This window comes from Aethalodelphis obliquidens, unplaced genomic scaffold (genome assembly GCF_003676395.1).
Source record: "Aethalodelphis obliquidens isolate GAN/ISIS:26980383/991018 unplaced genomic scaffold, ASM367639v1 scaffold3, whole genome shotgun sequence".
Classification (NCBI taxonomy): domain Eukaryota; kingdom Metazoa; phylum Chordata; class Mammalia; order Artiodactyla; family Delphinidae; genus Aethalodelphis; species Aethalodelphis obliquidens.
In genome coordinates, this window is record NW_020837947.1 from 55,650,113 (window position 1) to 55,674,526 (window position 24,414).

General features: G+C 35.6%; 1 protein-coding gene across 1 annotated transcript in view; it reads right to left on the bottom strand.

Annotated features, from left to right (window-relative positions):
* The window catches only part of GRIK2 (glutamate ionotropic receptor kainate type subunit 2), a 653,415-nt gene that overhangs the window by 236,194 nt on the left and 392,807 nt on the right, over nucleotides 1-24,414 (bottom strand). Inside the window, exons 8-9 of the mRNA XM_027089701.1 lie at nucleotides 8,948-9,091; nucleotides 5,676-5,783 (exon numbers count right to left, since the gene is read on the bottom strand). Coding sequence (XP_026945502.1) covers nucleotides 5,676-5,783; nucleotides 8,948-9,091 — 252 coding nt within the window. The remainder of the gene's footprint in view (nucleotides 1-5,675; nucleotides 5,784-8,947; nucleotides 9,092-24,414) is intronic.

Genomic DNA, 24,414 nt, shown 5'->3' on the forward strand with positions numbered 1-24,414 from the left:
GTTCAATAACTTGCAGCTTCCTTTTTTTTCCCCCTCTCTTCCAACTCAGAAGCAACCAGAGAAACTCACCAAACCAATCACCCAAGATACCTTGCTTCTTGTTAGCCCACCTCCAGTTTTCTCATGCCAACAATCTCCAATCAGAGCACACCTGAGGCTTTCCCAAATAAAGCTTTTCCACTCCCTTGCCTGCCCTTGAATCTCTGCCAAATATAAGTTGCTCCCTTGCTATAGCAAGCTCTGCATAACAACTTCTGTTTGTTCTCATCCAAGTGGTCTTTGTTTACTTCCACACATAAACTTACAATAAAAAAAAGGAAAATTTATAAATAGAATATTTATTTTTACTCATCGATGTAATGAAGTGTCAGAAAGTATTCAACTGCACTATGTAGACGACCAGAGATGCCATTGGTGCATCCTTATAAGCTCAGACTTCAGTGCTGCTTTCTCCTGTGCTATAAGATCCTTCACCCCTTGAATTCTTGACCCACTACCCCAGCCCACTGATTGTCTGACTATTGGATTTCTCTTCCCACTTTGTAAGTATGGAGCAAAGCTGGAAAAAGTGCTGCTATTGGAAAATAACTCTGCACCAGACACCTGAGTAAGTATTCTATGTGAAGTATCTCTTATGATTCTCATAGAGATCCTTCATTTGTTCAACAGTCAATAAACATTTCATGAGGATGTACTTCGTGCCAGACACTTTGCTAGGCCTTGAATATGTAAATAGTGAGAAAGGAGACACATTTTTCTGCACCTAATAGGATGTGTATTCTGGCTAGGGACGCAGTCTTTAAAAAAAAAAAAAAAGTATGTAAATACACAATTATAGGCAGTGTCAGGAAGAAAAAGTAGAGGACACTATGAGAAACTTAAATTTGATTAGGCTTAGGGAATACCTATCTAAGGAAGTAAATGTAAGCTGCAACCCCCAGGATGAGTAAGAAGTTAGCCAGGCAAAGGTGATAGGAATGGGTATTCCAGACCAGGAAAACTCTACTGCCAAAGTAATAGAAAGTGTTGACCTTGTGAGGAAATGAGAAACAGCCAGTATAGCTGGAGCATAGAAAACACCTGATAAGATGGTGAGAGTTGAGTGGGAGAGGTAGGGAATTCATTGTAAATCATGTTTGGATCTTAATCAAAATACAATGGAAATAAAGGGATGAGTTAAATTAGAGAAATGACATGGATCATTTTGCTTTTAAAGACATCCATTGGCTGCTATGATTTGGCGAATGGATTACAAGGAGGAGTAGAACAGAGACTTGTTGGGGCTCCAGTGTATGTGTCCGGGGAAGGTTCCCCTGGCCATGATTGTAGCAATGGATTTAGGGAGAAATGGATGGATTCTAAACATATTTTGAAAGTGGAATATACAATACGGTCTTTGAACTGACCAGAAAAATTCAAGCTGCGAAAATCACTTATTCTGTTTTCCTTTTCCTATTGTTAGTAGTTTCAATACCAGGATCTTAAAGAAAGAAATTGTCCTATTATTGCCTGAGATAGACAAAGTTGCCTACTGTTTTATCCCCTTATTCTCCTTCTTTTGCTTTAGAGAAGGCACTGCCATGGCCCAAGAGCTTGTCTGGACAGGTGTGGTTGGTTGTGTATGCAGTATTGGTGACCCTCCTTAGACCTGCCACCTGTGAATAACTGCAGGAAGGAAGAAATTAACACATCCCCTCTGGAGGCTGACAGGTACCAGGAAATGTTTGACTTTACTCCCTCCCCTTTTAGTATAAAAGAAGCCTAAATTCTAACTCAGGCAAGATGGTTCTTTGGGACACAAGTCCACCATCTTCTCAGACTGCCGTTTTTTTTGATAAATTTGTTATTCCTTGCTCCAATTAAACAAACAAACAAACAAACCAGATGTGGTTGGTTGTGTGTGCGGTACTGGTGACCCTTCTTAGACCATGGCTAACTGGGCTGGGTTCTAACCAAGATCTCCGTCGAGATAAAGGAGAAAGAATTCACTTTGATCTATGAACCCTATCTAAGTGGAAAACTGTGTCCAGAGTAGCATTTTAACTCCAAGCTCAGTTCCCTGAATATGTTCTACTTCTCTGTTTGTCAGAAATATACCTGCTCCTTCCTGGTTTATCTGCTCCACAGTTACAAACATCAGAAGTCTGGATTTTCCTCCTATTAACTGTTTCAATCCTAAGATTCACATTTCAGAAAATGATTCAAAATACATCATTTTAATGACATACAAGCAAGAGATCTTTCTTTTTAGCACATTTCACTGCCCAATACTATATTACTGGGTTGGCCAAAAAGTGTCTTTGGTTTTTTAAGTAAAAATAAAAGACACATTTTTCATTTTCACCAAGAACTTTATTCAACAATGTATTCACCCTTTTGTTCCACTACCTTCTGCCATTTTTCAGGCAACTTCATAATTCCATGTTCCCAAAACTTTTTATCTTTTTGAGCAAAGAACTGTTCCAGGAGCCTTTTACAGTCTTCCAGGGAATTGAAATTTTTTCCATTAAGAGAATTTTGTAAAGTCCTAAATAAATGGAACTCCGAAGGTGCAATGTCTGATGAATATGGCGGATGAATCAGAACTTCCCAGCCAAGCTGTAACAGTTTTTGCCTGGTCATCAAATAAACATGCAGTCGTACGTTATCCTGATGGAAGATTATGAGTTTTCTGTTGACTAATTCTGGACACTCTTCGTTGAGTGCTGCTTTCAGTTGGTCTAACTGGGAGCAGTACTTGTTGGAATTAGTTGTTTGGTTTTCTGGAAGGAGCTCATAATAAAGGACTCCCTTCCAATCCCACCATATACACAACATCACCTTCTTTGGATGAAGACCGGCCTTTGGTATGGTTGATGGAGGTTCATTTCACTTGCCCCACAATCTCTTCCATTCCACATTATTGTACAGTATCTACTTGCCACTGCCCATCACAATTTGTTTTAAAAATGGAACGTTTAAGTAGAGAATCGCATGAGGAAATACGGTCAAGAAGGTTTTTTCTGCTTAACTTACGTGGACCCAAACATCAAAGCGCTTCACATAACCAAACTAGTGTAAATGCTTTTCAACCCTTAATTTGGATATTTTGAGTATGTCGGCTATCTCCTGCGTGGTATAACATTGATTGTTCTCAGTTAATGCCTTGATTTCATTGCTATCAACTTCAACTGGTCCACCAGACCATGGAGTATCATCCAGTGAGAAATCTCTAGCACGAAACTCTGCAAACCACTTTTGACACGTTCAATCAGTCACAGCACCTTCTCCATATACTGCACAATCTTTTTTTTGCATTTCAGTTGGGTTTTTACCTTTCTTGAAATAATAAAGCATAATATGCTGAAAATGTTGCTGTTTTTCTTCCATCTTCAATATTAAAATGGCTACACAAAAATTCACCAATTTTGATATCTTTTTTTAAATGCATGCTGATATGACAGCTGTCACATACAGTCTAAAAAAATTATTTCGAATGAAGTTAAAGACAACTAAGTGCTACTAGAGCCATCTTATGGAAAAAACTGAATGAACCTTTTGGCCAACCCAATATAATTTTATGAATCAATTTATAATTGGCAGATTTTCTTCACTAGAGCAAAACCTTCATAGGGGCACAAGATAGAAGTTCACTGCATATTTGTTAGAGAATTAAATGAATAAATAAAGTGTGCTGGTCAAAGATGACCAAGACAAAACTAGGAAAAGGCAGTAGCATGAAAAGATAGAATTGAGGATAGTTAAAATTCCTAGCCTCGACCCCTATTAACGTATTTCCAGGTTCTTTTAGAGACCATGATACTTTCACTTCAGCCTGTCCAAGAGGGAAGCCCTTTGCACTCTACTTTTTTTGAGATGGGGGATTTGGCCCAGAGAAGTTGGATGGAAGGATGAAGTTCACACACTTGTTGTGATACAACTAGAATAGTAACTTAAGCCTCCTGAATCACCATCTATTGAATCTTCCAAAGTGTGAACTCTATCAAGGTAGGAACTCTGTTTTTTCATCTATGGATTGGTAACTATACTTTTTAGGAAAAAATAAAAGTAAAATCAACAAAACTTAGGAGGCTTAATGAGGCAGATATTGCTACCACCCCAGGATGCAGTTGAAGATGCTGTGTTTTAGAAGGATTAAGAAACTTGTCTATAAATAGTAAATGACAGAACAAGGATTTGAGCCTAATTCTGTCTGAACACAAAATATTGATGAATGTCACGTCAACATTTATAACTCACATTGTGATACCTTGCTTATCGATATGGTAGATCCTCACATATACTTGGTAACCATTATACTCAGGATCTTATTATAATTCACACTAGAGCCTAGGAAAACCTTCTCTAATATTTTCTTTGAGTCCAAGGGACTGGGTCTATGGTAACATGAAGAGCATCACCATTTTTATGTTGATGTGTTGAAATACAAGCAGTGGTCGAAGCTCATCCTAGTGACTTAGGTATTTCCAAAAATAAGATAATAACATCCCCAGTAAACACTGAGATAAGCCCATATGAGCTGACTAAACTCCACCATTATCAATTCCAATTTTGGGTATAGACTAATGTTGTTATCTTGGAAGTAAGGTAATTAGGAAGTGACAGCCTCACGAATATTTTAGTTCCAGTTTATTATAAAAGATTCCTAATTTTGCATGGTCTTGACAAAGGGTACAACCTGAAACTCTCAATGAGAAGAGGTAATACCCCTGTTAACTTCAGTCATCTGTTGGCCATGATATACTTCTTGTCCTGGTGATATCAAAAATATGTGTTTTCTCACTCCTGCGTCATTTGAATCAACATTCATATATACTATTTTCTCTCAGGCTAAAATACCCCTTATTTTGATTCAATTTCCTTCTTCAGTTTCCATCTATGAATGATGCTCCATGTTCAATTGTTAGCTGAAACGTAACTCACTATCTTTAAAGCGATGTTATCTCAAAAAGAATTTTTTCTCAAGTTCCTATCAAAATATCTTTTTAATCTGTAACTTTCAATGAATCCATCAGAAAACAGCTAAATGCATATATTACAAACTTACACTAAAATGTTCTTAAAGTAAGCACACACACCCAAATTCTATGAGCCTTTCTTGTACTTTACCTCAATACCTATAAATGGAATCAAGAAAGATAGACCCAGTGTAATGTGTAGCATTTGTGTTCATACCTAATTTACTCATGTACATTAATTCAGGCATTTCTCTTGAATATGATCCAGCAGCAGAAACATGTTTCAGTACTTAATCCTTCTGTATGGTCTGCTCTAAGTAGGAAAGTCTATGAAGGCCTGTGATTATAAGCTGCATATACAAAGATTCATATTACATCAAACATTTTCTAATTATTATATCAAATATTACAGCTAATTAAGATTATATTAATATATTATATATATTATTTTAAATTAATATTGTATGCAGAGAATCAGAAAAACCTGATGAGAAAATAAAAACATTTAAATTGCCTTAAGATATCCTTTATCCTTGAGTCCTAATAGTCAATTATTATATTCAATATATATAACGAATTGAAGATGTATATTTTTAGAGTTACTCAATAAAGTTATATGTCAATGAAATGTATCTACAACAGGAAATATTGCTTTATGTCTTCACTAGGATATGTTTATTTAATAATTAAAGTAAGTAAACTGAATGTCTCAAGTACCTTTTCCAGACCTTCTTCCTTGAGGCTGATCACATCCAAATCAAAATCTGTTCGTAAGCCATTGGTTTTGTTGAAAGTTATTCTGCCTGTGAGGCCTTCCCAATGTGCCTATGGGGAAAACAAACAAACAAACAAAAATCACAAATTAGTAAAGGATGAGAAGATAAAACAATTTTGTACAAAATGTTTTACCTTTTGTTACTTCTCATAAATTTACATTGCTATACATTTTTATTCTCTTCTGAACTATGACGGAGGTTTTTTCTAAATATGATATCCTAATCTCAGTAAAAATTTATTGTAAATTTTTCATTTTAAATAATGCATTTACCAGGTATAATTTTCCTTTATGAGAAATTTGTGGCTTATGTTTTAAATAGCAAACCTCTTTTAGCAAAGTGAGAAGAGTTTGGTCACTTATAATATTTATGAGATAGTAACTATCTTGCTGGAGATTACAAATAGAACTACTATTATAAAATACCACTCCTAACACCAAACTAATACAAAGTAAACATTTTATTACAATGAAAGAAACTGAATCTAGGAAAAATTATGCTATACTGCTTCAATTATATATTTTCCACTTAGAATAATTAACTTATTACTTTATTTTTCTTTGTGCGAGCTGGGAGAAATGTATCAAAATTACTTCACATCAAACTATACTTCCTGTAGAAGGCTCTCTCCAGGTAGAAGGGGGTGAGAATATAATAATCTAGCTACACAATGGGTTCATCCCTCAAAGGTGAGCAAATAATGAGTTTTTTTTTAATATAAAATGATTTTCTATTCTGCTGGTTATATAGCCCCAATTACATGTTTGTTTGTTTTTTGTGGTACGTGGGCCTCTCACTGTTGTGGCCTCTCCTGCTGTGGAGCACAGGCTCCGGACGCGCAGGCTCAGCGGCCATGGCTCACGGGCCCAGCCGCTCCGCGGCATGTGGGATCTTCCCGGACCGGGGCACGAACCCGTGTGCCCTGCATCGGCAGGCGGACTCTCAACCACTGCGCCACCAGGGAAGCCCCTACATGTTTTATATTATTTGTCATTTGCAAGTAGCTTGGTAAAATAGTTACATATGAAAATTTAAAATAATGTAACATATACTCACAACTACGTTTGAAAGAATATATACTGAGACTCAAAAGCAGTAAAGCCCAGTAGATAAAGGGTAACATTTCAACAAGGATTACAGATGGATATCATTATTACTACATTTCTTAGGTTCCATGTGTTTCTTGGATACTTATGTGTAGGGATTCTAAAATAGATTTAGGCTAATAATTACAAATAAAATAGAAAAAAAACCTATAATATATTATCTCTATGCATATTGCAACAGGTCATCACTGAGTTTACTGTGTTAACAGGTCTCCAGTAAGGAAGAAAAAAATTTTATTAACTCAACTTTGTCCAAAGAAAATAACTGCAGGCGGTTAACAAAAATCCATATTTAGTATAAAAATAAGCAATGGGATCAAGAAGTACAGAAGCAGAAGTGCAGAACAGTAAAACAAATCTGGGTTAAAGATAGCACAGGGAAATGTATACCAGGTGAAACTGTGCAACTAATAAATCCAATCACAAATTCAATTCTGGACTTTCCAGCAACCAAAGCAAAGAAGAAAATATGATGAACTGTAACATACAGGATCCATAATTTAAGACACACCAATTGCCCAGGAGAAACTCAGCTTTTCCTGGTACTGAGACCTGACAGAAATGTCTCTTTTCGGTCCTCATAAGAGTGACCCTGTGTGATTTAGTGCAGCGGTCTCCAACCTTTTTGGCACCAGGGACTGGTTTCACGGAACACAATTTTTCCATGGATGGTGGCGGGGAATGGTTCAGGCGTTAACGCGAGCGATGGGGAACAGCAGATGAAGCTTTGCTCGCTCACCCACTGCTCACCTCCTGCCATGTGGCCTGCTTCCTAACAGGCCGTGGACCGGTATCGGTCCATAGCCCAGGGGTTGTGGACCCCAGATTTAGTGGACAAGATCCTCAATAACACGCTACAATAAATACAATAGCGAGTTTCATACAACAGCCTCTCACAGGGTTGTTTGACACTTCTCAGTTGTCAAGTGCTGCATTCAGAAAAAGCTCTTCTTCAACTAGCCAAACCAGGGTGCTATGTTTGCAGCCCTGTGATGCTTAGTTTTTTACACCAGAAGTAAATATAGAATGTGGAGTAACAAAAGAACTGCATACTGTTCTAGGAGTATCATTTCATCTATCTGAGAGTTCAGTAACAATTAGACAAGGAAAATTCACGGATATTCTTTGCCAAGGACCTGATGATTCTTAATTATGATTCTATTTGCACTTTTATTTTCATGATGAGTAATTTATTATATGATGAGCTGATGATTTCTTTTAAGCCATTAAAGAAGAAATTTTATATGGTAATAACAGCTGTGACTTTTCATAGCAAAGATTAAATTTTCATAGTTAAACTTTCATATAAAAACTCCTAACTCAACTATACTTTAATAAAAATTCCTTTAATTAAAAAAACTCCTGTTGTAATCAAATAAAAAGTATCCTTAGCTGACAAAGGAATTTCCTTCATGAGAGGAAGAATGGGAAGAATATGTGTGTATGAAGTGAGTGTGTATGTTTGTGTGTGATCTTTAAGAGTTTTCTTTCTTTTTTTTTTTCTCACTATGGGCATGCTTGGTCTAAAACTATAACAGACATAATTAGAAATGATACATGGCCATAAAAATGGTTGTATTATGCAACATGAAGTAAACTTTGCACTTTCATGAATCCATATATTTTGTTTTATGTTAACTCTAATACAATTAAAATAACTAGACGTTATACTTAAGAACCATAGCTCTAAAAAATAATTCTTGAAAACTTACAAATTGGGTGTAATTTAGTGTAGTGCAAAGGGCATTCCTGTTAAAAATTCATTGCATATCATGTGGCCTATGACATAAACATTCTTCAAACATCTATGTTTCCACATAAATGAAAAGTAACATACATAAAGATTCAGAAAGGTGAAAACTAACAATGTCATAAATCATAGGTCACTAATTTTCATCTGTTCACACAATCACAGATATTTTGTAGGAAATCCATTTCCCTTCCATATTATTCAGTAAAAATGTTAATTTTGCTTGTATGGGGAAAGGTAGAAAGTTTAATTTAAGAGATAAAAGTAAAAGGTCACCTGTTAGGAAAAATGCAATAATCTCAATTCATTCAGCTTGAGGACAAGCAAGACAGGACAGATGTACTTCTCCTGACTCACCTCTTTAATTAGGCTCATGAAGCGGGTCCCAAAGCGCCAGGGTTTGTGTCGATTGCACTGTAACGAGCTGACTGTCATCTGGGGAAACTGCTGGACGCCCACAGACACCACGTGCACAGCATCATACATGAGAGCAGCATCCGTCTGAAAGCCGAGAGAAAAGGAAATGTGGCATCAATACAACATGGGAGACCCATGATAGGTGGTTTAGAAGTGGAGAGAAAGAAAGGGTGAGAGAAATAAATACCCAGTTTTTCTTCATGTAAGGGAGAAAACAGTATCTCCACATGCTGTGGTTCTCTTAAATAAGATATTGTGATCAAATTACTTCAAGGGCTCCATTAGAACATCTGACCTACCCTCCCTTTCCTGAAGTGATAACCCAATTTCATATCATCCTAGTATCTCTGCTGAAGTAGGAAATGTGTGCAGACATGCATTATTTCATTTTTTGTCACACCCTCTGTCTCTTACTCTGTTCTACTGCATGCGTGCATGCGTGTGCGTGTGTGCACATGCACACGCACACACACACACAAGGAATGCCAATGTGAACATTTTGAATGGTTACATAAATTACATATTGTATATAAAAGTAAATAAGTAAATAATTTCCTGGCATAGGAAGAAAAAAGAAATTTGAAGAGATTCACCTAAAAAGTTTAAAGATATAAACCCTAATTTTTTCTGCAATTCAGCTTTTCAAAGGGTTCAATCTCAGAAATGATGCTAGAGTGTTGAATCAATCTCAATACATGTGTTAATCCCTTTTCAAGAAACTAAGCTTAATCCCCCGTACTGTCTTCTTTTCCCCAAATTTCCATATGAATACAAATTCATTTTGGCTTCTCAAGTAAGACGAATATGAATTCTACTGTGTTTGCACCTGCTCAAATGACTGACCACTTTAGAGGTGGATGATAAAAAATAAAATGTTTATAAGTCATAACAAACCAGAGGCTCAGTGACGGTCAAGTGCTGTGTTAAATGGACCCTCACATTGTGTTTGACGGACCAATGCCAGGCTCACTACCTACAGAAGAGAGCCACTGACAATGCGGGCAGCAAGGAACTTTGGGCCATCTGCTTGGCATGGTTTGGAATAAAAGCATATATTTCCTCTTCTCATTCACAAAATTAGTGAGCTGTGAAATGAATTCCAAAATGAATAGGAACCCTGTAGATTAATAGCGTTTGCCACAATACAATACAAAATGAGTACACGCAGTAGCTTTCATGCAAATGTATCCTCAGGAACTTAACCACATAAAATGGAAGGCAGCTAAACAGCACAATGCAGTGACAGAACATAATAAAAATACCATTTTATAGTTCATAAATCTTTGGGGAATAGAGCTCAGATTCATAACCTTCATTTGGTAAATACCAGCTGACTACTTTCACACACTCTGAGGGCTGCACAGTGAAAACTCGAGTAGTGGAGTTGATACAGGCACAGAGCATGAGCCTGAGGATCAGACTGCTATTGTCTTTGGCCTGAGTTAACACTCAGAGGACATATTTCATATACCACATGGATGGTTATAAAAAAAAGTTACCAAGATATGAGAGACACACTTGATTTTAAAATAAAATGAAGTTTTAAAAAATCACTGTCAACAAATGTATAGAGATATGAACACTTTCAGATACTACTAAAGGGAAGATAAGGGGCAATTTTGCAGATCGCACCACAAGGGAGTTTTAAAATATCCATGTTCTTTTTCACCTAGTAATTTCTCTTTCTGGAATTTGCCCTGAGAAAAATCAAAGATAAGAACAAAAGCTACATACATTATTTCTCTAAAAAAATAAAATAGAGTGGAAATCTACTGAATGTTCAAAATAAGGAAACACAATAAAATCACAATGTATTTCACATAAACATTAAAAATCATGTTTTGAAAAATATTCAGATGAGAAATTGCAAGTGGTAAAATGCTAACTGCAAAAATAGCTTATACAGAACTGTATTTCTAGCATAAACCATTATATACATCTTTATGAGTACTTAATATGTACTATTCAACTTATTTAACTCTCACAGTAATGGTTTAATAAAAACACTGATATTGTTCCCACTTTACAAATGACGAAGCTAAGGTTGAGAGAAGTTAAGTAACTAAACAAAGTCACACAGGTAAAAAGCAGAGAGGTCCAGATTCAAACAGCCTCACTGCTCACAGCAAGTATTCTGAAACATCATATTGCATGTTATATGGACAACAAACAAAAAAAACTGAAGGGAAGAAAATACACTAAAATGATACTAATAATTACTCTTGGGAGATAGTAGAATTTATGTTTTTTCCTTTTTCTTTACTTTTTGCATTTTTTTAAGATGGAAGTTTACTAAATACCGTTGCAATTATTCCCAAGATGAAAATTTTGATCTACTGTCACAAAATAACTAAAAGAACACAAACTATGATATTACTACTATCCTGCCATGACTTACTGACTTATATGAAAATCCTAGAATAGTAATCTTATCTAAAATGACAATGCTCGGAAATAATTTTGCTTAATTAAAACTTTGAAAATCATTTTTGGTACATAGTTTTAGCTTCTGGATCAGAGGATATACTAGATGATAATAAAACTATTTAAGATCTGTGATTTTAAATATAATTATAAAAGGAAGACAATATTTATTAAACTATAAGATAAATACTAGAGAAAAAAATTATAATTAAAAAGTTGTTGATCAAATTTCTTCTTGAATTTCCAGTTTAAAAATATGTTAATTTATTATAAAGCAATAAATAGAACTTCTGAAACTACTCTCTCTGATATTTTCATCTGCTTAGGGTGCTTTTTTTTTTTTTTTTTTTTTTTTGCGGTACGCGGGCCTCTCACTGCTGTGGCCTCTCCCGTTGCGGAGCACAGGCTCCGGATGCGCAGGCTCAGCGGCCATGGCTCACGGGCCCAGTCGCTCCGTGGCATGTGGGATCTTCCCGGACTGGGACACGAACCCGCGTCCCCTGCATCGGCAGGCGGACTCTCAACCACTCCGCCACCAGGGAAGCCCTTAGGGTGCTTTTTTTGTCCTATTTTTAGACTAGTTGTTTTATGTGATAATATGGAGCTGTTGTCCATTTAAACTTGATATCCTGTCAGGCTTTCCTTTACTGTATTTTTTGCAAAACTGTACATATGTAAATTCTTTCAACTTTGGAAAGTTTTGAGAAAACTCCAGCTTATCAAAAGTGGTTTTCTTATTTTCATGAGAATGTATAAGCTTGAAATTTTTCCTTAATTTAGTAATATTACTAGTTAACATTTGTTCAGTATTTATTATGTGTAAGGCACTTTCCTTAAATCATTTCCTTTAATTCTCATAACCATCATGCAGTTGGAAATTCACTGGGTCTGTATAAAATAGGAAACTGAAGCAGAGAACAGTTAAGTAACTGGTCTAAAAATCATAACATATAGAGGTGGAGCTGGATTTGACTCTAGAAAATCTATCCAGAATTTACATACTTCTCTCTAGTTTCTTGCTCAGTGCTCTATATTTAATAAAGCAAAATAGTTTAAATTGTTTTAAAGTTATAAAATATAAGAAATAAATAAGTACTTGAATACATTAATCTATATAATTTCTTAATAAGCAGTAAATATTTACATAATGAAAATGTACTACGAAGTAAGGGAAAGTATAGATTGTGGAGAACTGGTAAATATAAATTCACAAAATAAGAAATACATTGATGTATGAGATTAAGTCTATAATAGGTTAGTCAGAATAGAAACATTAACCAGGAACAAGGTCATGAAAGAAGTAGATTTATTCTATATAGTTGCTGCTCATTAGGTTTACAAAAGGCAAAGGTACTACAGTATCTTTCAAGATCAGGCTTACGGGGCATCTTTACTCCCAACTCTAAATTGTAGAGTTTGATTGAGCAGCTCTTGCTAAGTCCTCAACCCTCTCATTTTGACTCTATAATCCTTTGCCTTGACTTTTCTTCTCTCAATGGAAAAATACGAGGAAAAAAGGGAGGAGTAGAACAGAAGAGGAGAAAAGTAGAGGAGACACACAGGTTAATTACTTTGTCATCATTTTTATATTATCATTAATGTCAAGTTACATTGCATGCTTACTCTGTGCCACACTATGTCCATTTCTCTATATGCATTTCACAAAGACCCTATGTTTCAGGTGATATTACTCTTATCATTTAGAGAGGAGAAAATTGAGGCTTAGCAAGGTTGAAGTAATCTTCTCAAGGTTTCATCACCTTGAGAGACAAGACTTAGAAAACAAGACTCAGGCAAAGCTTAGCTCTTAGAACTACCATCCAAACTCTCATAATAAGACTCTGGCAGAAATAAGACTCGGAAAAAAGCCTTAAAAACACGATTCAGACAAGGTCTAATTCTTAGAACCACCATCCTACCTACCATAACCAACTATCTCCCCTAAACCATATTCCCACTGAAACTATGACAGGCCATGGAGGGGAAACTGATGGCAGCAGATCTCATATTCTTGGAGGTTCTGCTGAATACCAGACAATTATGTCCCAAAGACAGTATATCTCTGAGCTGAGATTCAAATAATAGTTCATTTGTCTTCCAAGTCAAATTTTCTTCCTTGTACATAATAGCTACCTCTAAAAAAACTTCAGAGGTAAGCAAAACTGTATTTTAACCAACTAAATTAAAATGGAGTATGTATACAATTTGATTATTAAAATACATAGGAGGGGGTTAGATAAAGTCGTAGTCATTCAGATCCTAAACTACAAAGACAAAATCTAGGCAGAGAGAAAAAATAAATCAGCAAGGAAGACAAAACAATCCATCCTATTTTCTCTCTTTCAAGTATAATTACTCACATATATAAATAGATCACACTTATTGGAAAGCTAGAATATGTGTTCACCCTGGGAATACAGACCAGAAGGAATCGCAGTCTAGGCAGGTACAGACAGAGCCGAGTGCAGCCCTCCGTGTTTCACTACTAGGTCAAGCATCTATCAATAGCAATACGAGCCCCCTTGAGAGCCCATCTCAGACTAGACTGGAGTTGTACTTTATTTTTCTTTCCAAAATAAGCTAGTTAACCTACAAAGAATGTCTGTCAGCCAAAAACTTGTTTTGCAAACCTTTAAAACTGTGCAATACAGTCCTACACATTTCAGTAAAACAACAATGATCTTTTTAAATGGATGGTTTGAAAAGATCACAAGAAGTGCCTTCTCATACATTTTAAATATACATTAGCCATCTCCCTAACTTATTGCTGGGTTTATCTCATATCTAGTTTAATTACTTTTAGTCATGCAGTGTGCAACGTGGATGCAGGTGGAAGAGTGATGACTGCTAATTTCTTTGGTTGAGCTACTGCCACAGAAATTGGTTTAGTCACCCAGTGCTATTTCATCTATCTCAAGTAACCTCAAGTCTGATGAGACTTTAAAGTATTGAAAGAACACTGAAATGTAAGTATGCTTACATTTCTTTTATGCTCTGAAAAAATCCACCGCATATTTTTAAATAATTGAAGAATCAGGGAGATTAGATGCTCTCAAAAGTTTCAGATGATAAAATTTACCATTGCTAAATATTTCTGATTTGGGATGTATGATTGAAACATTTCCAAATATATAAAAACAGGAATAATAATGGATACTGTGACTAGTTAAAATATTTCTATGTACTTAGATTTCATTTACAGAAGATTCTGGTACTAAGCAGTAAATTACCAAGCATGTCCATATGGAGTGCATATGTTATTTCAGTTTCTGATCACTATAATCATCATCATTAAACATCTTTTTTGTAAAGTTCTGGGATAGATGTTCTAGGAGTCATAAAAAATTAAAACATAGCCTTTATTCACATGAAGGATGAAACAGTTAGAAATGAACAATTTTTAACTACATATGATCATAGAAGGGAACATTGCTACATAAAATCTCTCTGATACTCTGAAGACTTCTCTTTGCAAAAAGCTATCAAAGGTAGGACTTCCCTGGTGGCGCAGTGGTTAAGAATCCGCCTGCCAATGCAGGGGACAAGGGTTAGATCCCCAGTCCAGGAAGATGCTACGTGCTGCGGAGCACCTAAGCCCATGTGCCACAACTACTGAGCCTGCGCTCCAGAGCCCGCAAGCCACAACTACTGAGCCTGCGAGCCACAGCTACTGAAGCCTGCACGCCTAGAGCCCATGCTCCGCAACAAGAGAAGTCACTGCAATGACGAGCCTGCGCACCATAACAAAGAGTAGCCTCCGCTCACTGAAACTACAGAAAGCCTGCATGCAGCAACAAAGACCCAATGCAGCCAAAAAAAAAAGGAATAAATTTTAAGAAAATAGAAAATTAAAAAAAAAAGCTATCAAAGGTATTTATCTTCCTTCCCAATGGGGAGGCAGTCTTCTGGAATATTCCATTCCCCTGGTAACATGACTTTTGGGTACCCCATTGAGTTTTGCCTGGGAGAACTTGGAACACAGCCTTTTCCCATTTATCTTCTCTATTATGCCAGCAGAGTTACATTTATGACAATGTCATTGCTGAAGCACTTTTTACATATTTGGGCTCTTGACCTAGGCTCCAACACACCCAATACTGTATTTAATAATTTACATTTAAATGTAACTAATCTTTAGAGTGATATGATATATGATCATATCTTGATTATAGTGATGGTTATATGGGTGTATACTTAGGTCAAAACCTATCAAATTGTACAATTTAAATATGGAAAGTATAATACATCAATTTTACTCCAACACAGCTATTAAAAAAACCCTGATCATTCATTTTTCTGGGAAGACGGTTCATAAATTTCATTTTATTCTATAAGTAACTAGAGTCCTCACAAACTAAGTGTCACTGATCTGTATCTTCTTTCCTCCTTGAACATTCTACTTTTAATAAAACTATTTATGCTTTCTCATTTTTTATCTTACTTTCTTGATACAAGCATCTTTTGGATAATAACCATACCTATCTTTGTAATACCATGCACGGTATCCCATATATTGACTTGCCCATAGTAAGTGTATAAAAGCATTTTTCAACAAATTGATGAATTCAACCAAAAAGTTCATTTAAACTGTAAAAGAAATAGATATTAGGAAGCTCTGAATAACAATCACACTTTGCCATCTAGCTAGAATGTATTCCCTCCCAGAGGTACAGTGAACTAAATCTGCCAGTAGCTCAGACCTGGGAGGAATGCGAGTGCAGCCTCTGTCCTGTTTCTAAATGAATTTATAGTAACAGTTCCGTGAACACATTTATCTTTCCATTAAATAAGTGCAGGCAGGTCTCCTTTGAGATCTGAATGCTAGCTGGCAGGTGGCAGATCCATTCTGGAACTCCTACGTCGCAGATTTTGCTCATTTCTGTATTCCCATCTGAAGTATAGTGCATAGCACAAAGAGCAGCATGGTCTCATACACGGAGTTTAAGTTTATGAATCCTGGCTCTTTCATTGATCTTTTTTTAAATTAATTTTTATTGGAGTATGGTTGCTTTACAATGTTGTGTTAGTCTCTACTGCACAACAAAATTGACTAGATCTTTTGACTAGCCCATTGACTAGATCTTTTATCTAAAACAAATAATAAAAAAAATTTAAATCCCCATTTGCCTTGTTTCTTCATTTTATAATTGAAAATGAAAAATGATGATCTGCCATATCTTTTCCTTGTTGGAAAAACCACTTTTATAAACCAGATAGTTCCACGAGAAAAACAATTAATATTGATTCTTCAATCGGAAGACATGAATATTAAGGTTGGTGGGGAAAGGGCTGGATTCTGACCTCTGGAGCTCCCTCGCACAATCAGCACAAGCCTAAATGGGACAGAGGATCATCTACCACTCTGAGCAAGGGTGAGGGTCACACATGGAAGGCAGGCTGGGGTTCGCTCATTCAGCTGGCACACTGCAGCCAGCACTCTGCCCGGCACGGAGCAGGTGCACAGTGGCTGCTAACGAAACTGAGGGATTGAAGAAGAAATGCCCTCAGACCCAGTCGGGAGCCAATTGTCAGAGACAATTCTCCCAGTTACACTGCAGCTGCCATTATGCTTACTGTGTTGCCGGCTCTTTGTACTACTCTGAAACGGAGTTCTTTACCAGCAGCTGCGTGGACTACACGGACTGCATGAGATAATACATTAAAGCAGTTTGCACAATCCCTGGCTCGTGGTGCATAGGCAGGTGTTAGATGATGATGATGATGATCACCAGAAGAGCTGTAATCTTGTCAAGATGGATCCTATCCAAAACAAGGGACCAGTTTAGAAAGTATAATGTTTCAACCCTTCTGCACCCACTGTTAGCCTAAATAAGGGAACAGGCTTCATGCTGTGCAAGAAAGCAGATCAAATTCTGGAAGGAGAAGGGGCAGGAAGGAAATTATCGTACAACAACAACTTGATCCCTGTAAAATGTGGTGTGTACACAATGCCACAATTCAGTGCTCAAAAAGAAAAAAAAGTTACTGAATATACACACATTATCTGACAAGTTTAGAATTTAAATATAAGTGGTAAAATATTACAGTATCTTGCATTTTGTTACTAGACAAAGGACTGCTGTTGGACAGATAACCTACCAGCAATGTGAACCTGGACAAATCTGCCTTGTAGTTTTTTCTAGTCTTTAGTTTCTTCATCTGTAAAAGGAGGGGCTAGAACCAGGTGGACATTTGCATTCCTAGAAAACTCACCTTTCATTCTGATTTTATATTGGCCTTTGTAATACAATCAAAATCCTAATTTATCCATCTCCTCCCCATAATGCTCTATGCTTTGTGCACTTTTGCAATAAACTTTGTACCAACATTTCATACAAATTTATAAATAAGGGACATCAAAGTTTACTTTTCATCAGCCATTGTCTGCATTCACAATCTACCCAATTCCTACCTGGTCCAATAAAATCTGCCAATACCTGTATTATATTTTCTTTGTTGTTTCAACTTCACTGTTAAACTTCTCACACACACTAAAACCCACCCTGGCTTCCTGATACTCTGTAGAGAAAAACTAAAACCCTTTCTCTCTTATCCAAAGTCATTTACTAATATCTCAGGATTTTATCATCCTTTGTCCCTCTTACAGAGTTAGGATATGAATATGCCTGTATTTCATGGTTTTTAACTAATCAGAGTGATTCCTGTATTGCAGATTAGTTGAATAAAAGGAGATTCCAGAAACTGCATGGTGAAAGACCTTTAAAATCCTTTAAAGGAATTCCTTTGAAAGGAATATGGAATTTTGTATCTACCTGTATGGTATTTAGTACCCATGAGAGCTAAAAGGAAGAAGAGCTTAAAGGAAAGATAAAGAAAGGAGAAGGGAAAAGAATAGAATGGGTTCAGCCTCACAGTCAAATTGGTAAATTAGGAAGAAAATTCAAGTTAAGCAATGCTTTGAAGATTAAGCGAAGGAAACAGTATCAGACGATAGTGTTGCTGGGATTCAGAAAAGAAATGGCCAGGGCCAGGATTAATGCAATGAGTAATTAATGGATCTATTTGTTTGGTGTTCCTGTAAACTTGTGAATTTGAATAAGTGTCTATGTCTCTTCAAACCAATACTCTCTGTCTTAAGCTAAAAGCTACCCAAAAAATTGTGGCAGCAATTTCCCCTACTTTGAACAGGCAGTCTAAATGTTCATTTTGAGAGGAAGAGTTTTCATTGGCTCTTTATGTTTATACTATACAATTTGGGGCTTTCAATCTTGCAAGAACTCTTGCTGGATGCCATTTTCTTTAACAACAGTCAACAAGATAATTTTACAAAACAGCATTATTTCTCAGCAAGCTTTTAGATCTTTATAAGATATGAAATTTAGTCCATGGAGTGCTAATGTTAGAATTGTGAAAGCTTTAGGAGATGAATATTTTGCATTCTTTCCAAGAATTATATATATTCATCATGAATATTTTCTATATAATTTTCTTTCTTTCCTATATATATATCTTTAAAATGCACCATTTCCCAAGCAGAAAATCCTATATCCTATTTGTTTTTACTGCCACCGTCTAAACTACTTTAAACATTTATACACAAATTCCAAGATGTTTAGATGTTTCTCAAACACCATGTAGAGAAACTCTTCACTTTATAAATGATTAAGGAACAGCTGTGAAGCAGATAAGACAATGCCAACAGGTTTTCAATTAAAAGTTTCATTTAACTAATGTAATTATTCTTACCTAATTAAATTTTTCCACTAAAATCAGTTCATTGAGTTATCTCATTCTCTTTTAAAATGTTCCATGAAGCTCTTACTAGCATCCATGAACCACACTGTATTGATGGCATTGTTAATGAACTCTCTAGTAACAATGCACTGGCCTTAATAATTTAGGTCCTGTTAAATTGTGTCTGCTTTTTACTACATTTGGAACTGCTATTGATCTAGAGAAGAGTCAATATCAAGGGGAAGTATTCTCTGCACTTCCAGCTGGTGTCCAATATATCCAATTATCCTGATATTTGGAGCTCAAATTAGCTTCTTGCATTAAAAATTTATGTTCATCAATATTGTTTATATTCACTTTTTTCAGTGTAATGAATTAAAATTGATTTATGTTGTTAACAGACTGATTCTTTCTAATTTGAAATCTAGGAATATGCAAACCAAAAATACACCAGAAACTTGGGTTCATGTAAATACGAATTCCAAATGCCTATAAAAATTGAAAACCCGATACTTCATATATTATTTACCCAAACCAAAAATTAAATTATATTAAAGATCTATTTTAAGCATGATTTGAAGAATAATGTAGAAATTGATATAGATATTTCTGGACAAATAAAATGATATGCAAACAAATCATATTAATATGTGTCCTTAACAACTTTATGCACTTATTGTGTGTTTAGCTTTTTATATTGTACTCTATATATGAAATTGTAACAGTAACTTCGCATAGAAATGTGAAAAAGTAAAAGTTTCACAGAAATCTAATGGGACTTAGAGCTTTAGCTTTGTAATTTATTAGTCACTACTGTAAGTCATGTTATCTTTCTTAACTTCATTTTTCTCATCTTTAAAATAAGTATAATAATAATGCACCTCACGTTGTAAGGATCAAATTAGATAAATTTAGAAAAATGAAGGCTATAAAGCTCTTTAAATATGTCATAATTATAGAGTGGAGTAACTGAGAATCTCAAGTATGTTAGCACCAGTAATATCAATTTAGATGAGGAAGTGGTCTTTGAGGAAAAAAATAAGAATTGATTTGCATATTCACATGTGTACCTTAGACCTTAATTTGAAGATTCCCTGTCCCTTCACTACTTTAATTAACCTGGTTATTTCCTACTTTGAAAATATATTGATTTAATGAATTATTGTTTTATTGCCATGAGGAAATGCCTTTGCTTGCTGACTCTTGGGTCTCTTGAATATCCCTTTTCCCATATGAACATATGCTTTCACAATTATCTTTTTCTTCATTTGTCTCTAAGTGCTTTACAGTTTGATTCACTCATTCAACGTTTATAAATATTATTGTTATTGACATCAAACACAATTATGACTTTGGGCAATAAGACTCGGAAGTCAAAAAAATGATTTAGACAAACAAGTAAATCAACATTCTTAATATAATGCCACATGCTGGGTAATGGGGAGGTATCTAATTTTGTCTGGAGTAGTGCCTATCTATTGATATGTTAGAAAGTAGGTATTGTTTGAAAGATTTTCCTATTAGCACCTATATCTTCAAAAGGCAAAAGGAGTGGAAAAAAGATAAGAAAACAAAAGTTGGAAAGAATAGTGGGGTCGAGGGAAAAGGTCAAACCAGAATTCACTGCTTTTTTTTTTTTTAAAGATTATACTTTGGGACTTCCCTGGTGGCGCAGTGGTTAAGAATCCGCCTGCCAATGCAGGGCACAAGGGTTCGAGCCCTGGTCCGGGAAGATCCCACGTGCCGCGAAGCAGCTAGGCCCGTGTGCCACAGCTGCTGAGCCTGCGCTCTGGAGCCCGCAAGCCACACTGCTGAGCATGCATGCCACAACTACTGAAGCCCGCGTGCCTGGAGCCCATGCTCTGCAACTGGAGAGGCCACTGCAATGAGAGGCCCGCGCACTGCAACGAGGAGTGGCCTCCGCTCGCGGCAACTAGAGAAAGCCCGCCCACAGCAACGAAAACCCAACACGGCCTAAATAAATAAATAATAAAATAAAAGAGATTTTAATAAAAAAAAAAAAGATTAGACTTTGTATCCTGAGATTCCTAACATCTCCTTTAAAGACAGTTAGAATAGGCTTGTTCTTTAATGAAATAGATATTAAAGGATTCTCCTGAAGTTGAGTCTTTATATGTCATTTCATCTTCTAATGGATCTAAATGGGACACTAAAAGAGTAGAACATGGAATTCATTAGACCAAGAATATGATCTGATTAAATCGTGTAACATCTTTGATAGGACACTATTGTTTTGTCTCCTCAGCCATCTCTTCCTGTTAGAGCAGAGCCCTTTTCCCTCCCATCTATTCCCTGACCCAATCTCCTAGCTCCACGTGTTATAGGCCTGATAACAACCACTGCTTCAGGCATGGCCAAGCGACACAAGCTTGGCTTGTCGGTTAAATCCAGGCCTTTTGAGGGAGCCATTGGGAAAGAAGCACATTCCTTCTCAGGAAGTTCCGTATCATGATGGCACCTCTGTACCTCTGTCTGAGAAAGGAGCCAATACAAATGAAACAGGAGGTGAGGGATGGAGAGGAACCTGTTTGAGACTTTATGACCTGGATCCAGTTGGATCCAAATGTATCTGAAGACAGATCATGTACTTTACAAGCCGGAGAACCATTGTGCTTTCTTTTTGCTATTAACTAATTTTAAGGGAATTTTAGACAACTGGAATTCAAAAAAATCTTGAATAATGCAGGTTTAGGCTTTGGTTTCCTCAAGCCAAACTGAGATTACTACTTCTATCTACTCACAGAATTAGAATATATCAATACATTCAGAAAAACAGGAAGATATGTGTAAAAGCAGACCGTATGTAATTATATGCATGGAAATACTAGAAAATATAATAATCACATTAAATACATTCACCAAATGTATAATTATTGTCTTCTAATCATTCATTCTTTATTCTTTGTAGAAAAATATTCAATATAGTAGGGAATTTGGGGGTAACGACTAAGATATCTCTATAGTATTGTGAATTGGTTACACTTATAAAAGTACAAAATGGGGCAACTGTAAGATGTATACACTCTGCCTGCCAAAATACACAGATCAAAAATTTGTCTGAATCAACACTCCCCTTCCTACTGTGAACTATACAGGTTCAGGGACAATCAGAACGTGAACTGAAGCAAAAAAACTTTAATGGTACACTGCTGAGAACATTAAGAAAGAAATCATAGAGGACTCCAAAAACAAATGCAAACTAACCCTCTGCAATGGCCTTTTAATCAGTAGGTTAATAGACTGACATCAAAATTGGCAACGACCAATTAAGCTGTATCAGTTAACTCTTAACATTTCCACTTTTGAGTTTTATACTTGATGAAACAAATTATAAATCACAAACCAAGACATAAAAGACTTTCATTACAATATCTGAGTGAGTGTGTGTGTGTGCTGAATCTTATGTCATTCAGGAAATTAATTCAAAGTAGACAAAGAGCCGCAGGAGGTGAGGGTGATACCACTTTACTCAGAAGAGAAAACAGTTTGATAATCTTCACCTGATGGATTTTACAACTGAATAGTTGTAGCCAAAGCAAGGCCGGAGGGTGATATATGGCAGGGACTCAGAGGAAAACCAGAAGGAACAACATTTCCACAGAGGAATCAGCAGCAAGAGGATGGTAGAAATGTCTAAAAAGCATAAAAAAAATGATCACCAGAAGAAACAAAAAGAAATTTAAGAAGTGATGAGGCAGTAAAAATAAATTAAATATTCTAAAGATAGAATAGCTTAAAATATTCTTCCCTGTTAGTTGAAACAGAAATTTGGTAAATTTTTAAGGAAAAAAATTCAAATTACAAGACATTCAGAATTTCACTTTATCCTTGAGCTTAGCTCATAGCTCATTTATAGGAGCCCTATAAGGCACGCATTGACTCAGAACTCACTGATGGTATCTGAGTCTGTCCAAGGAGCCTCAGCGCATGGCTGTTAACTACTGAGTAGATTCCTGTGTTTCCAGAGTTCATGGCATCAGATAATATTGCTTCTGCTCCTTTGCATTCCTGATCCTGAGCCCCTTCATTCATCTCTTCCACAACTGTATATCCTTCAGTGCCTTCTCTTTCCTTTCTCACCTCATAAATATAAGCTACTTAATGAATACCCACATGTACTTACATTTTGAAGGAAAAATTACTGCAAACATAAATAGCATTCTATGTTAAATGCGGAACAGAATTTGACAGGTTTTTTTTTTATACTTAGGTATTTGCACCTACTTTTATTCTCAAGGAAACCAGTACAAAGGTGTTACACATATCTATCATGCAAAACAGAAGAATATAGTTTACTATATATACAGTATTATATATTTACTATACTATATATATAGTATATATAGTATAAAAATACTATATTTACTATATATATCTGTATACTATATATACAGATATTGTATTTATTTTTATTGTTTTAATCAAAAATGGAATATATTAAATTTGCTTTAAAAAACCCAAGAATATACCCTTCCAAGTTAGTATTAATAGGTCTAACTACTGAATAAATTTCAATTATGAATATTCTTAAGATGTACATTGTTTAGGTATAACCAAAATACAGCTTATGCCCCTCATGTTAATTTAAATATATCTATATCTATCTTCATAAATACATAGAGAAATTGTAAAAATCCAAAATGTTTCCAATCATAATTGGATTATAGAAAAGTTTATCTTTCTTCTTTACATTTTTATATTTTATGAAAACATTACTCTCAAAGGTAGAAAAAGTGCTAAAGTTATAACTGCCTGGCATAAAATAAAAATAAATAAGGCACAATTTTACTCATGCTTGATATTTAAGAATTATGTGTTGTGCCTATAAACAGAATTTCAGGTATACTTTGCTTTATTGCACCTTGCAGATACTGTGCTTTTTATACATTGAAGGTTTGTGGCAACCCTGTATCCAGCAAGTCTATTGGCGCCATTTTCCAACGGCATTTGTTCACTTTGTGTCACATTTTGGTAATTCTCCCAATATTTAAAAATTTCATTATTATTATTATTTGTTATGGTGATATGCAAAAAGATTATGACTCAACTTGCTAAAGGCTCAGATGATGGTTACTATTTTTTAGCAATAAAGTATATTTTAAATAAGGTTGTACATTTTTTAGACACTTAATAGACTAGAGTATAGTATAAACATAACTTTTATATGCACTGGGAAACCAAAAAATTCCTGTGACTTGCTTCATTACAGTAGTCTGGAACTGAACCTGCAAGATCTCCGAGGTATGATTTAATGGATCAAAATCAAA